This window comes from Seriola aureovittata, chromosome 6 (assembly GCF_021018895.1).
Source record: "Seriola aureovittata isolate HTS-2021-v1 ecotype China chromosome 6, ASM2101889v1, whole genome shotgun sequence".
Lineage (NCBI taxonomy): Eukaryota > Metazoa > Chordata > Actinopteri > Carangiformes > Carangidae > Seriola > Seriola aureovittata.
In genome coordinates, this window is record NC_079369.1 from 12,458,237 (window position 1) to 12,474,793 (window position 16,557).

Here is a 16,557-nt window from a genome sequence, read left to right on the forward strand (position 1 = left end):
CACAGGCTACTGTAAAACACCTGTAGTGGTGAAATGGATCTGGTGCGTCCTCTAGTGGTATAATATGATGAGCGGGGGAAATACAGTAGGCTAAGTGTACTGAAGTCTCACTAGTGGGGATACTGAATATGCAAAAAGTGAGTGAGTGAAAAAATTCTGCATGCCTTTATCAAAAACAACAAATAACAAGAATTATAGATTAAAGTACTGTCAAATATTTTAAAACATATACATGTACATACAATTGTTTTTATTTAATTATTTTTTACAATTGTTTTTCATTCCTTGTTTTGTCTGACCAACCGTCCAAATCTCAAAACTATTCAGTTTTTTCAAATGCATCTAAAAGTGAGAGTGATTACTAACCATCAAATGTTGCAGATAGTAGTTGACTTATTATTGTATCGTTAATTATACCACATCTAGTCAGTGAATAGGTTATCCTGGCCATGCCTTGTAACAAGTCTGATTTGTCAGCCTAGCTGCCTTTTCCTTTGAGGATTACAGTTTGGCCACAATAATGTACATCTGCATGTCTGAGAATTTGCTATTGGAGGGGTAGAGAATTAACTCGCCATTTATCAGATAATGCACCGAGCCCAGTAGCCTTCAGTTCACCTTTCATAAAAAGCCTAGCATGGCCCTAAATAGTACATTCATGGTTGATATAAAAACAAAATGGATACATAACAGTGCAGTGGTACCTATGTGGAGATATTTTTACGGCAAAACAACACAATGTGGTATATTTTAAATTGTTATACTATTAACCCACCCCATAATAACCCCCTGACAGAGTGTCTTCATATGCGTCGGTGTTTTTCTTGTTTAACTCCACTTCCCACAATCCTCAGTACCAAGCAGTTAGGTGACGCATTTTTGCTACGTGTCAGGAAGTTGTCTGTAGTCAACATGGCGGCGCAGCAGGGTGATGTTGATGAACTCTTCGATGTGAAAAATGCTTATTACATCGGTAGTTATCAACAATGTATCAACGAAGCTCAGAAAGTGAAGGTAGGTAACGTGAATTAATAGCTGAATGTTTTTGAAATGTTTCATTTTCCCCATTTTGTGCCTCTTTCGCTCACAGCAGCCAACACTGCGTTTGCGAGCAACAATGCAAACAAATATATATTTTTACCTAATATTTCTTTTAAACTCTGAATTTTGTTGCACCTCGTGTTTTGTCTTTGAAGCCGTCGTCACCAGAGAAGGAGACTGAAAGGGACATGTTTTTGTACAGAGCATACATTGCCCAGGTAAGTCTGAGTGCGATGTTAGCAAGTAGATAACGTATGTATCACACTGATCTGTGTCTTGTCATTAGCCGAGAGTTTGTGTATATTTCACCATCACTAATTAAAAACATGCTCACCCTCACCTGCTGTGTTCTCTGCTATTTCAGAGGAAGTATGCTGTTGTCCTGGATGACATCAAGGCTAATTCTCCGCCTGAGCTTCAAGCTGTCAAGATGTTTGCAGAATATCTGTCCAGTGAAAGCAAAAGGTAAGAGCTTGCATTTGACATTTAGTTCAACTTGGAGCTGAACGATATGCCTAAAACATAGGCACTTTGTCAGTATGCTGTACAAACAGTAAAACTCTACACATCCATTTATAGTTTTAGCAGAGGAATTATTTTACTCGATATCAAAATTCGACTAAGCACCAGATAACACGTAAATTATTACCTACCCCAGGTAATTAATATTATTACAAATTATAGAATATACTGTATCTCTTAAATGCTCAATATATCACCCAGCAACAGCCTTTACAAGGTTAAATTCAATTTTGTATTAGCTGATTGTCTCAGCTTTTTGCTTAGTTTGGAGTTTAAAGTCTTATTGTCTGGATAATTTCCTTGCTGCTATTTTCCTTTTTTGTGCAGGGATGCTATTGTTGCTGATCTAGACAAGAAGATGGCTAAGAGTGTGGATGTCGCTAACACCACCTTCCTCCTCATGGCTGGCTCCATCTACTTCCATGAGATGAACACAGATGCTGCTCTCAGGACTCTGCACCAAGGAGAAAGCCTGGAGTGGTAAGAAGGGATCAAGAGTTGACTTTAAAAAGTGTCAGCAAATTTTGTTTGCAATGCAAACTGATTTCAAATAAACACATAAAGAATAGAAAAAAATAAAATAAGACTGTTACCTTGTTCAAGGTACAACCTACTTCTATTGGAATTGCAACAAAGATCACATAGTAAATTTGTGTCATCTTTGTTCCTTGCATTTAGCGGTCATTAAATCACCCAGGTAATATGTACATGAATATAAAAACTGCATCATCATTGTCAATGCACAATGGTGCATTCAGACTAAACAGGTTGATATTTTCAAAAAAGATTATATAGAAGGTTTCTCCAGCCACAGAACTGCACCATCTTTGTATTTTACCACAAAAGATAAAACACAAAGAATTTAGTAAATTCTAGTTTCACCTACCACACCTGCTCCACAGAGCTCTCTGATGGATCACTGGATTTTGTGAGGTTGTTTTAATTTTGAAGACAGCAACATGAAACTGAGCAAAATTACATAATCATTTGTTTGGTTTTCAGCATGGCCATGACCATTCAGGTGTTGCTGAGTCTGGATCGTGTTGACCTGGCAAGGTATGGCTAAGCTCATAAACAGTAGATTAGCATTGCATTGTTAGGTCAGCTTCTTTTATCTGAAAACATCCTGGTATTTTCTGGCTGTGTTAAGTAATTTCATGATGAGAATGGATGTATTCTTCATTGTAAACTAACCGGAAATCTACTGTATATAAGGTTAAGTCTGAGCCAAAAGAGGCTTTTCTCACACAAAGTTATGTACTTTATTTTTGAATTGGGACTGTGTTTCTCAAATAATGATGGCATTGGTCTCTTTCTCATTTCCAGGAAAGAGCTGAAGAAGATGCAGGAGCAGGATGAGGATGCTACTCTCACACAGCTGGCCACAGCCTGGGTTAATATTGCTGTGGTGAGGAGTCAAACATCCATTCATTTGTATAACAGCACCAAAATTTATAATTGATTTATGAATAATTCTCTATCATTAATTATTTGCACCCCCCCCCACCCCCATACATAATGGAGTGATCGCATAATGTGTCTGTGTGTATACCAAGTACATTAAATTCCAATTAATCACATTATGAATATCCACGTTGTACTGTGATTGACTGAAGTTGCAATCAGGTTTGAAATATTTGGCAGGCAGGGGGGTGTGTAGTATTTCTTGGAGCAGTATATGGCTATAGAAAAGTATGACCAGTGTAAGAAGGACTTTGTTCCTTTGAAATTGCTCATATTATTGCTCAAACTATAGTGCTTACAACTCTGTAGCAGTGGGTAACCCCTACACCATTAAACAGCAAAACAAAAACAATCAAACACCTGGGATTAAGCACTTTTCAGCATGGTCACTGACTAACACTCAGATTATATCTCTTCTTGCCTACATTTTATTGCATTCTGCTTGTTGTTGCAGGGTGGAGAAAAGCTGCAGGATGCCTACTACATTTTCCAGGAGATGTCAGACAAGTACTCATCTACACTGCTGCTTCTCAATGGGCAGGCGGCCTGTTACATGGCTCAGAATAAGTGGGAGGAGGCTGAGGGGGTGCTACAGGAGGCACTTGACAAGGTTAGATGACAGTTGAGGCTTTGTTTTTGTCTCTGTTGTTTTGTCTCCTCCTCTCTTAAATATTAACTGACAGTGAACACACTGTGGTGTAAATACATGGGCAGTTGTTTATTCAGTTAACCATCTTGATGGCTTGTTTCAGAGGCTGGTATTAGATTCATATCCTTCATGATTAAATGGCTGCTAAACAGGGGACTTGTGCCAGAGGAACTATAGGTACAGGGTTGAACCTCATCACAAGATGCATTAAAATGATTTTAGAGTAAGGGAATATTAAAGAGGGGGTATTATGCAAAACAAAAAATGTCTAGGACTGTGCAATATAACGTAAAATCTCATCTCAATATAGGTCTTTTCATATCCAGATAACGTCATGATCATCATGATATAGCACGTTTTCTGTAAACTGTGTATCCTGGGTAGAGTCATGTAATAGCACCAAATCACCAAAACCCCGTTTCTCTACAGTGTAAATTGTGGCCATGTCTTTGCAGATGTAAGTTGTAACAGCAGCTATTACATCCTTCCATCTTTATGAATCTTTGCTTTTTGGTGGACTGCAGGCAAAAGCATCTTGCAGAGTCTAAACCTGTGGTTTGTTTTAGCACTCTGTGGCTCTCATCCGTCCTGTTTGACACGATTCCTGTGTAGGTGGTAAAAGAGGTTAGTGGGGTTTGAGTCTGTTGTGGGGACCATCTGTGGCATAATTCCCAGTATGGTTTTCTGGTCCATGTAAGACTTTTGATACCCAAACCACCTCCATGTGACAGAAGCAACTCCTTTTCGTACGAGCACCTCGCTTTGTCCGAGTCCTTCTCCTGTTCAGAATTACTCTGTTCTATATTGAAGAGTGTGATTTGTGATACAGTGAAATAAACAATAAAGCATAATATAAAGCGATAGACGTTATAGTGGGAGATTTTGCTGTTAGAAATATTATTTAAGTGTGGTTCAACCACGAAGATGATATTCCTCACTGCCATTTTTTTGTAAAAAAAAAAAAAAAAAAAATCACTGTGATTATTTTAGCAGATTTTGCGATATGAGTCATGGTTTCAGTTGGAATAGTCATTTTTGAATTTCATTTCCACTGAAAAATGTTTTAAACGATGATGATGTGATTTTTGCCTGGGCTTGTACCAAACAAGCATGTTCTGTTATGTATGGAGATTATGATTTGTAGCCTGGGGCGTCTTTGTAGCAACACAGGGCTTATTTATGGTATGTTGTGACACATTGTACTTTTAACAAAAAATTGCAGCTCCTGCAAGTTGGACATTGCACTATGCCATATTGTGATTTTAATTATATTTCAATTCATTGTGCAGCCGTAGTGCACTTTGACACGAAAAAAGATAAATTAACTGCCTACATTGTAACAGCAGATGGCATGGTTACGGTTTGACCATTGTGCACAATTCACAATATAGAACTAATTATTGAATTTTTGGTTGTGGTTTTTTTCTTTTTTTTTTCTTTTTTATATATTTTCTAAATACTGTTGAATGTGTTGAATCTCTGCTCTGTGGTTGTAAATGTTGCAGCTCTCTGCAACATGTTTTCTGTTAACACTAACAATGTTAGCAAGACGACATGAATTGTGAGATGACTTTGTGAAAGAGCTTAAAACTAAATCAGCTGTTTATGTCAACTTTCTGAGCTCCCTTTTTGGAATACCTCATGTTGGTTATCTAGATAACTTTGATAATTTAGTAATCCTGCTTCATGAGGTAGGCCCCAGGTTAATGATGCTTTGAGTGGGAGTCATACTGCAGCATTAACTGGTTAAATTTTTACAAAGAATTAGTTTTCCATTGATTTTATCTCTCACTAAACACACAGAACATAACAGAACTGAAATGTGACTATACATTAATAACGTCAGTGCTCACGTTCTGCCTAGCTAAACCATACAAATGATTTTATGGTGACAGATGGAATTAATAAACATAAGTTTTAGTGTTTGAGTCATGAGTACAGAAATATACACTTTTAGAGCAACACATAGTTTTCTGCTACTTTCATGGCAGATGTGTTAGACTGGATCACTGCACAATAGCAACCTGCACCACATTGTTGTCTGCTGTACTTATGACAGAAGAAATGAATCATTTCTGCTAAACAGAATTCTGCTCACTTTCACTGTCTAGTTCCCACTTGACTATTTAGCTTTGTGAGAATAATTCTCTGACTTCCTAGTCATCTTTGTCTTTTTGTCTTCCCCCCTTTTAGGACAGCAGCCACCCTGAGACGTTGATCAACCTCATAGTGCTGACTCAGCACCTGGGCAAAGCTCCCGAGGTGAGACTTTAGACCCAAAGTTGTTAAGGAGAGCACTTTCTTTAACAGCCATCCATTTTGCAGTTTCCTATAGACAAACTCACCCTTGTTCTAAGAAGTCTTGGAAAATCTTTGTCCAATAACATTATTCTTATGAGTGCAAGATTCACTTCTCAGAAATGTTATGCAGCATTGATTAAACCAGGAAAATGCGGTCAGGCAATTTCTTGATTGTGTTTGTTTTTCTATCATAAAAAAGTGTCATCTATGCATGTTTGCTGGTTTAGTGCTATGTGTGAGTTATATACCCTGGAACTCAGAGTTCATGAGATAAAGACTCAATTATCTTCCTTAGTTTTGATGGACTTGATAGTAATGCAGTATAATGCTGACCATTGACTCAAAGCCATCATTAAAAAGTTTCCAACTGTGATAACCACTGATTAGCACACCTCACCCAAGGTTAACTGGAATTATGTAGACATTTTTTTTTACAAACAAGCCTAATCCTCAGGTATGTTAGAAAAGAGTTATCTTTGAAAGGAGTTTTAAATGGTGTAATCTAAACTAACCAATGTTAAAGTTTGTCAGTCCTCCTATTAAATGGCTTCCGGACGATGGAGGAAGTTCAAATATTGTTAATTGTCTTAGTCAGCTACTTTTGTGCTCTGTTAATGCAATAGGGTTTGTTCTCTGTCTCCACTCACTCCCATCATTATAGAAATCTCACAAAAGCAGTTTGAACAATTTTAACACAACTATACAAAGATCAGCAGTATCTGAAGTACATCATGGCCTTAGCCAAGAGGCTGAGACAGGAGAGTTTCGTTGTGGTTAGATCTTATTTTATTGACAGTGGCCGGCCAACAGATGCAAACAACCTTTGGATTTTGAGTGAAACATCACCTTTTTTTTTTTTTTTTTTTAATAAACAAGCCTCATTCATTTCAAACTAGAGAGTAGAGCACAGGCAATAACACAACTGCAAAAATTTCTCATGTGACACAAACACACAAAAACAAACAAAACTGCAGAAACGTGTGCTTCAGGCACTGAAAAACAGGTTTGTTGTTGACAAGCTTTCATTACCTTTACTTTGTTCTGCAGTTTTAAATACCCTGAAAATCTTTAAAACCTTGTTCAGGAGTTTTTTCTTTCGCTGTTGTTTACTGTTTTCACTGTATACCTTTTGTGTGATCTATTTACTTCTATCCTCAGGTTACCAATCGGTACCTCTCCCAGCTGAAAGATGCACACAGAGCTCACCCATTCCTCAAGGACTATTTAGCCAAGGTAACTTGCTTATGTCAGGATGTGTTATTCAGTGTGCTTTGTTACACTGTAATTGTGGTAGACTTTCCTAATTGCTCTCTTTTAACCATCCATTCATGACTGCTGTGCAACTGTACTGCCATTATTGCTTTTGAACTTTTGATAGAGTAGAGTGATTACTGATTAAAAAAAAAACAACACAAAATCAAAAAATATATGAGGACACCTCTGACCGGTGGCCAGTGCTATTTGGGTTCACAAAAAACCACTCACAGTTGTTAACAAGCCTTCATAACCTTTACTCTGTTTATAATTTTACTACCAGGCTTGGTTGTTTTGATGGTCAAGCTGAGGTGACCTTGGAGAAAAGCCAATTAGAGCATTAAACTATAGTTAGCCTTTGTTACACATTGTGTCAAAAGTATACAAGTGTGCAGATGTACATAAACATGCTGAAACAGGGTTATGCTGTTACCAAACAAACCATGCGATGCACAGCTGTTCCTATAGTCAGATGTTTTTCCTGGTGTTCAACTGTTTCCTCTGCTCTTTGTTTTTCTTCAGGAGAATGAGTTTGACAGACTATCCATGCAGTATGCTCCCACTGCTACAGCCTAAGACACCTGCTTCTGCTCAGATGTGTCAACAATGGACTTAAAACACTCTCTGTTTCTCTCACACACACATAACTATAGTTGTTTTGATATTTTTACTAGAAAAAATGTGCTTAATTAAAACTTTGGTTGTATTATTTAAACCAGACTACAGGTCATTGTTTCCCTTGGGCATAGATCAAACATGTCTGATTTGATATCCATTCTTTATAAATTTGAATTGTCTTATGGAAATCAACACATCTGTTTAGTGTAAGCATTCCTTTGAAAAATAATAAATGTTTAATACATGTCTTCAAATTGTGGGTTTGTGAACAAACAGAACGGCTGTATATGCAGACATCACGATTTTAAGTCAAGGCTGGATTTCCCAACTGGGCAAAATGGGCAGCTGCCCAGGGACCCTAGAGCCACAGAGTCCAAGTCCAAGTGAACATATTCTTGTTTGTGTGACAAACAGTCAAAAACCAAGAAATGCTGCGTTTCCTGTCATAGAAAACTGTGACAACTGGCAAATATTCACATTTGAGAATCTGGTATCCAAGACTAGATTACCAACTGGGCAAGGCAAACTGCCCAGGGGCCCCAGAAGTCCCTGGTTTACTCCTTTAAGTACACTTCAAATGGTTCTATTGTGCACTATTCATTATAACAGTTCCTTCATCCTCTGTCTTGTAGCCTTGTTTTGTGCTCAAATCAAGTTTTAAGACATTAATTGTTTTCGTTTATATTGTCATATTGTATTAGTATATATTGTGTAGTTGTGTTATAAGAAGTTGCTTTCATTCTTTCTGTGTCTCTCAGAAACCTGTCCGTAAGGTCGTATTATTCTATCATAGAAGTACTATAAGGCTTCCACCGATAATTATTTTAATTGTCAATATATCTCATATATCCCTTTTTTTTATTAACTGATTGATTGCTTAGTGTATATAATGTCGGAAAATAGAGAAAGACATTCCTATCATTAATCCTTGATGTCTGACTAGCAGTCAAAAACCCAAAGATATTTTCTGTTAAAGCAAACTAACAATTATTCACATTTCAAAAGCTGGTAACATCTTTAGCTTAAAAATGACTTAAACAACTATTCAATTATCGAAAAATGTTGCCAATTCATTTTCTGTCAAATGACTTATTTCATTTCAGCTTAAGAGTACTGGCTGGTTCCTGGGTGCCCAGAGAAATAATGATACTACAATGTAATAGTTGGAGTCAACAGCAGATTTTTGCTTTAGGACCCCTCAGGAGATAAATCATGATTTAAGCCAATAATGAATAATAAGCCATTAATGTTGTTTTTTGTGCTCTCTGACACATTTGTATGATGATGTGCGTAGTCTTCTGTTCAGTGGTCGTCGGTACTGTCTCTTTAAGTCATCCTCTATAATCCTCAGTGCTTCAGCAGGGGGTTCAAAAAGAAGATAGCGGTCCTAATTATGTCACGCCCCCTCCGCTTTTTTCCCTTCCTTTCTCATAAACGTGCGCTGTCCCCGTTTCAACGGACCAGTTGATTCCTATTGAACGCAGAGAGCGGCTTGTCAATACGCAGCCTTAAATACGTTGACCAGCCAGGAACAGCGGCAAAGGCGGAGGAGGGGGGAGAAGCGACGGAAAGAGCCTTCTTCAGAGGATAATATTCTTCACACGAATTTCTTTCTTTCCACTGGAATAACTCGTCTTGTGTAGAATCTGCCGCTCTAACTCATGAGGCGGCACAGAGACGTTATATAAAGCGAATAACGGACAGAGATGAGACCGTACGTTACAGCATAGCGGCACAATAACCGCATGTGCTGACTGGGCTTGGCGCTTAAGGGGCGACAGAAACCGTCAGACCTCCACTTGAATTCGGTGATGTATGTGTGCTTCATCACGTTTTGTGTTAATTTATTCAAGAAGCGAGCTAGCTTGGGGAGCTGCTGCCAATGCTGGTCCATTCACTATTGTGTACGTTTGATTTAACCTAGCAAGGCGGCTAACCAGGACGCGCTTCTGCCGCTGACGATCCCGTGTGCGTAGCGGAATGATGGTCAGAAGAAACCTCCAACAGACAGGCGCTAATGGCTCAGATTAATTGTCAATTTAGTAATTGGTTTGTATGATTATCAAATCTCGCCACAAAGGCGGTGTGTCTGGTTAGACCTGGTGGGCCCTGCTATCATTCATAAAACTATCCTTAACGCGAAGAATGGGCCCATGTCGTAGTGTGGAAAACAAAGAATTAGGCTACTGAAGAGAGTAAGCTGGTTAGATAAGCTTGTTTTATCGTTTTTAGGTGAGCTAGCAAGCTGGTTGACGGATTAGTCACACAGCCTGGACTGAACTGCTCCCCGGACTCGCTCTGTCCCTCGGTTGGAGTTATTTCCCCCCCGGTTTCCACGTTTTTCTTGTCTCTGCGCCGCACCACAATGAGCAGTCAAACCGGAGACGCCGGGTCGCTTGAAGTGGAGCCCATGCCGGGGTACTTGGACCTCATCACCAGAGCCTCCTCGGTCATGCTGCGCGCATGGAGGGACTGTAGCACTTGCGGTCTGGAGCTCTCCAAACGGACTCTCCTGGATAACGCTTACATTACCTGGACGGAAATCGCCCTGTTCTTTTTTTGCGCCTTTTTGTGGACGCAGGTCAGGCGGGGACTGACAGAAAGTCTGTTTAAGGTGGGTGACACAGAATCACAACACATACAGATCCCCCAGTACCACAAGGGTAATTTAATTGCATCCTTAATCAATGGGTTTAGTAGCTAATTTCTCCAATTAGAGCCCCTGTAGACGTGTGGCCTCTGTGCCTCCCATCTCTCAGGACTTGTTACTGAAGGCACATGCTCTGTGCACAGCAGTCTGAATGTGAAGCAGTGAGTGTAAGCTGGTGAGTGGGTATAACATTGGTTAGCAATGGATCCAGCTGTAGGTTTAAGATAAAGAAAAAGTCAGGAGGAGCAGTAAGACAGCCTAACCACAACCATTGTCAGAAAATATTAACCTGACCCAGAGTCTAGCACAAACACAGCTGCTACACACACACAGTTTCCGATAGGTCCTCATTTGGGTCTTGTGAGTCATTCAAGATGGTGGCAGGTTCAAGTAGGGTAAGGAAGTGTTCAAATGTAACCCATTCAGCTCTAACAAATATACTGTGTACGGTAGCAGCCATGAGGTTCAAGGCAGATACCATGGACATGTTCTCTCTCTCTCTCTGTCTGTGTGTGTGTGGAGGGGGCTGACAAGGATGACAGGGGACTCCTAGGGGAAGAAATGTGTGCATGTTGGACAACACCCTGTTCTAAACCTATATTAGGCAAACATTTGAACTGATAACGTGTAACAAATAAAAATGAAAGTAAAGAAATCTTTTAAATAGTATTCACATTTTTGGTGTGGATACTTTGGAACAATATTCTGTAGTACATGTAATTGAACTACTAGCTTAATTCCCCACATACATTTTACATATTAAAGCAGCATCTATTTCTTGTGTATGTTTTTTTTATTATGATAAATACTGAGTATTATCCAAACATGCCTTTCTATATTCTTTTCCATCTTATCCCTTCTTAATAATATCGAGGCTTATAGATTTCTGTTAGTGCTTTCAGGTGCTTTTTGAGACATGGCAGCTAAATCATTAATTGCAACTATGTCAAATTGCAACTGATGCAGATGTCCATCATTAATCCAGTGTATATAATCTTATATCACATCATCAGTATATTGTAAAACAATTTTTTTTGTGGAAAAATTAATAGATAAACTCTGAGTAATACAACTAGACAAGCATGTGATTTTGGCCAAGTAGGCCTAAATGAAATAGCTGAGAAATCAAAGTGTTTCATCACATTTATGCAAAAATAATGTAGAAGTAAATTATTGCCATCAATGACTTTTGTGCATTGATTTGCAACATTTCCTCCAACAGCTTCTTACACTCAGCAATATTGCGTAAAGGGATCGTTCCTTTGGTTTAAATAGTTAGGAAAATCTCAGTAACCATTGTTGTTGCTAAACAATTTTATAGCATCCCACAGTATCAGTCATATTGGCCAATTTACAAATATGCATTTATTGCATCTACATTAGACTCTGAAACCTTTGAAATATGCTGCTAATGCAAGGGTAAAGAAAAATAATGACATTCTTTAAGTTACAAAGGACCTTAAGAGTGCACTTACAAAACTGCAGTGTCTCTAAAAGCAGCATCACTATATTCTTTCTAACCACAATATGTCACTGAAAGGGCAGATGCTCAGGCTATACTCTGACAGATTGGCCTTATGCCCAGGTCTCCTATATTCCCGTCATCCATCCAACTCCTGAGTACCTCCACCCAGTTGGTGCTCTCAGGGAGGGGCCCTCTCTCCACACATAGCCAGGATGTGGCCTCAGGCTCGTTATTCTGCCATCATCGTGGGTGGGGGTGGAGTCTCTACACGTGGTAGATGCTATGATGATGCTATAGCAGGCTGCTGTAGCTCAGGGCCCCATGTGTGAAGCCAGATGTGACCCGAGAATGCAAAGAATGAGGCCTGTTTTCCCCTTTACATTATATTTGTGTGTGTGTGATGCACTGACTCCTATGGATCAGTATGGAATGGACCCCGTTGAAGGCCTGTGAAAGACGATTTGAGTTTTTTAAATCTATACCAATTAAGAATCAGCCAGCATGCCCGTGGTTATTTAGTGCATGTGTAATTCCACCTTTACAGTACTTACATTATGGATAAAGGGGATGAGTTCAGTGTAAGGTCAGCCAAGCTAAGTTAATGCTATATGACTATTGTTGTTATACCTCACAAAAGCTGGGGTGACTTGTCAGAAGTGTACAACCACAGTATTTGAAGTCTTATTTGAGTACAGCATGTGCCACTGACCTGGACACAATAGGATGCTTTGTCACTTGTCAAGTCTAATGTTAAGTAAACTACAGTGAAATTAATATTGTGTCAGTAATGATTGAGTGTGTGGTTTTCAGTGTTGAGGGAAACAATTGCTTTGGGCTCAGATTTGGAGTAAATTGGCAATCAGAGGACAATAAATAACAGCAAAGACAATCAAAAGCACACATACTTAAATAGATTCAGGGCTGATGAGACCCTTTAATGTTAAATGTTTGTGTAGACATCGGTGGACAAAGTACTGTGTAATCCTATCCTTTTGTGATTTTGTGTAGACTGGTGTGATCTGAAATGTGAGAAATGAATGTTTGTTCCTCTGACATGCTATAAAACACCATTTAAGGACTTCAAAGAATGGTGTACCAAAGAAATTATTTATACATCAATAGGTCTGTCATTTAAAGAGATGGATATTTGTTTGTCAGATCATGGTAAACTTTGGCTCTTTTACAAATTTGTTTCTTGTCTAAAACCAAGCTCTACTAGCAGAAGTTACTGGGGCAATTAAGAATCTGTCTGCCACGAGAGCTGATGGATAAAAATAATTAGTTTCCTGTTTTGTTACTTACAGGACTCGCAGTCACGTTTGAAGAATGAAAGTTGACCCACTTAAAATCTCTTACTCTGGTCTGCATTTTCCACTGTACAGATCCCAGTTGTGGAAGAAGCCCCAGTGATACCTGCCTTTTTAGACTTTGTGTGTTATATGTCAGTTTCACCACAATGACAATATCCGAACTGTGGTTTGAGACATGTGACTCTTGGTAGAGCCTCTCTGCTGGACCTTATGCAAGAGATATACATTCTTCTTTATTTTCGGAGCTTTATCTTTAGAAAAAATACAGGTGACAAATCCAATCACATTAAAGCTCTCAAGCACACTGTGGGACATATGATGAAGATATATATGGACACTTGCCTTTGTGGTGATTTAACTTGGTCCATAAAAAAGGCTGTCCAAGATCTAAGAAATGAGGTCAACATTGCAAACCTGGGGGTTGGATGGATCTTCTTTTGGTCTGAATTGGACTCTATACGTTTTTCAACCTTTATCTATTTATGTTGCCCAAAGAAGGGAAACCAGATTCCACATGGCAGCATCATTTCACATGTCAGTGAGCATGCTGTAGAATGAGGTAATGCAAGTGTTGGGGGTGGGGATGACCCCTACGCACAGCCCCGTGTGGTTGAGGGAGTGGTTTTCATTTCATTGCACATTCAGTTTGATGTGTGATTGAATGTATTACAGCAGAACCTATTCAGGTTAAAATAAACACAACTTGTTGATAAGCCACTTGAGCTCTGCTGTTACATAAATACACTGTGGCGCATCATAATGTCCTGACTTATCCATTGGCGCTTTTAACATTTAAACAAAGGTAAATGTGTCCTTTTAAGCTAAGTGTTGAAAAGCTTACCATTCATCTCAGGAAATTGGATTAAGAAATTTTGAAATTTTCTGCTGTTGTAAATGGTACCTAGAAATCTTCTAAAAATGTTATGTCAAAACATAGGAAACTGTGAAAGTAGCTGTACTTGTTCCTCATTTTCTTTTTAACTTCTCTCTGCGCAAACATGCCTATAAGAGTGTGTGCGGATTTTTGCCTGCATGATTTAAATGGGTGTTCATCTGGTGGTTTATGAGTTGTAAATTGCATTTATATGCATGTGTGTGTCTGAGTGTGTGAGGTTTCTGATACTTCATAAGTTTGTGTGCTTATATTTTGTCAGTCAAAAGCATACATGTGCCACTTCCTTCTTTAGCAGTGCGGGGCCTCAGAGGATGAGAGAAGGAATCAGTATGGAGAAGGCAATGGGAAAGTAGTGAGAAAAAGAGAGTTTAAAAAGAACTGAGACAAAATAATACCACTGGGGTGAGAGCAGGAAGGTGGAAAAAGAGGAGATGGTGTAATCAGAGAGGATGAAGGAGCAAATAAGGAAGGGGGAGTCAGAGAAAGGAAGGGGGAGTCAGAGAAAGGAAGGAGCCGAGGAGAGAAGTGGGCTAATGGGTTGTCTTTCTTGGCCCAAGCCTGCTGACTCAGCATTCAGCACCCAATCCTCACATCACAATTTACACACATATGTGTATTTGTTGGTAAAAGGACATGCGGTTTGTCTCAAACACACAAGCAACTTCTGTTGACTGCCAAACTTTTATACCCAGCACCATCAAGGCACATATGAAAGAGGCAACACACTATCTGCTCAGTACAGACAAACAAGGCAGGCACTGGTCAAACCCTCTCAGTAGCAGCAGTTTATAACTGCCCTCATAAATGCCTCCCATACCCACTTCAAACACACACACTTGCACACACTGAAGCAGTCACTCAAAGAGGAGAACAGCAGTGTGCTTGCCAGCTCCTGCCGTGTTGCAGAGCTTATCTCCCTGCAGAGAACTGAGCAGCACCTCATCCACTGCTGTTGTTCTAAATGTGAAAGCAGCCTGAGGTTTGACAAAGTCCCCAACCACAGATCCCAGATCACCTTCCACTAAGCTCCTGCCCATTGTTGTGCATTAGAGCCAGAGAGAGAAACCTGATACTGGATTTGTGGTTAAGGGGAAGTGTTATCCATTCAGCCAATAGTGCCCACTCAGGTGATACTTGCTTGTAATTTTGACACTGATTGCAATAAGCTTTGGTTATTGTAAAACACTCACCTCTCTCCTTTCCTCTTCTCCTGTGACTCAGCTATCTAATTCATCATCACATGGCCTTTAGGCGAGCAGCACTTTCACTATCACCTGACATGTGATCTATGGCTCTATGTCCTTCAACCTGTCATACATCATAAATACAGAACACATAAGGGTCCACAAAACAGTCAGCCCTGCTGCTTCTGACAGCTTGCACTGCAGTTAATCATAATTTGTCGCCTTGATAGATGCAGCTTTGTAAGTGTAATTGTATCATATTGTACTATCATATACTGTATACATACAGCATTTTTGATTATGTTTATATTATACTATGCCTAAAACCAGCACCACATTTTGTTCCTGACCTCGCGGGTCTGCAGAAAGTTGAATGTCTGATGCCTTTCTGCACTGATGCTGGGCTTTGTGCACTTGTGGGATTGGCTGCCTGCAGGGTTGTTCCAGCTTGTAATGCACTCAGGATCAAGCTGACCAGTTCAAATTTTTCAATGATGTAATTGGTGGCGTGCTGTTTTCCATATACCCGCCAAGGGCTGAAACCATTACTCTATTAATCGATTGGTCAATGAACAGAAATAGGCAACTGATATGATGATTGACCGTTTAAGTCATTTAAGCCATTATCTTTTGTGGTTTTGGCTTTTGACTGTTCATACAAAACAAGCAATTTGATGAAAACACACAACTTTGATGGAGATGCAGCCTTTTTGAAGCCTCTGGACCCTTTGTGTTAACTATTTTGCCATTTTGCCCATTTTATATGTTAGTTGAACAAATATGTTGCAACATCAGCAAATTAAATTTTATTTGTCAAGAGAGTAGACAGTTAATATACATCAATAAGTCTATGGGTCGATGACGGAAAAGGGTATTGCAGTTTCAAGGAAATGTTCGCATTCAAAAGTTCTTTAATTTCCATGATTGATGTTGTTCAGTCACTTGTTTTGTCACATGTGGAGTACTGCCCAGTTATTTGGTCAAGCGCTGCTGAGAAACATCTTAAGAAAACTTCAAAGTGCACAGAACAGAGCAGCCAGATGAGCTCTTCATTGTTCTTTCCATGCTAATGTGTGTGAGATGCAAAGATGATTATCATGGCTAACTGTAGAGGCTAAATTAAAGTCTAGTTTTCTGTAATCCATGTAAAATTAGGAATAATACACCACATTTCTTTTGTGAACAAGTAGCATATACAGATTTT

General features: G+C 39.2%; 2 protein-coding genes across 2 annotated transcripts in view; both read left to right on the plus strand.

Annotated features, from left to right (window-relative positions):
- The first annotated feature begins 860 nt into the window (after nucleotides 1-860).
- Nucleotides 861-8,097, plus strand: cope (COPI coat complex subunit epsilon). The gene is made up of 10 exons (XM_056379472.1): nucleotides 861-1,014; nucleotides 1,197-1,259; nucleotides 1,406-1,506; nucleotides 1,891-2,043; nucleotides 2,566-2,619; nucleotides 2,890-2,971; nucleotides 3,482-3,637; nucleotides 5,870-5,938; nucleotides 7,136-7,210; nucleotides 7,754-8,097. The coding sequence occupies exons 1-10, from the start codon at nucleotides 913-915 to the stop codon at nucleotides 7,805-7,807; spliced, it is 909 nt and encodes a 302-aa protein (XP_056235447.1). The 5' UTR covers nucleotides 861-912; the 3' UTR covers nucleotides 7,808-8,097.
- Nucleotides 8,098-9,281: 1,184 nt separating this feature from the next.
- Nucleotides 9,282-16,557, plus strand: part of cers1 (ceramide synthase 1) — a 30,084-nt gene continuing 22,808 nt past the window's right edge. Inside the window, exon 1 of the mRNA XM_056379471.1 lies at nucleotides 9,282-10,463. Within this exon, the coding sequence (XP_056235446.1) occupies nucleotides 10,215-10,463 (249 nt within the window). The 5' untranslated portion in view covers nucleotides 9,282-10,214. The remainder of the gene's footprint in view (nucleotides 10,464-16,557) is intronic.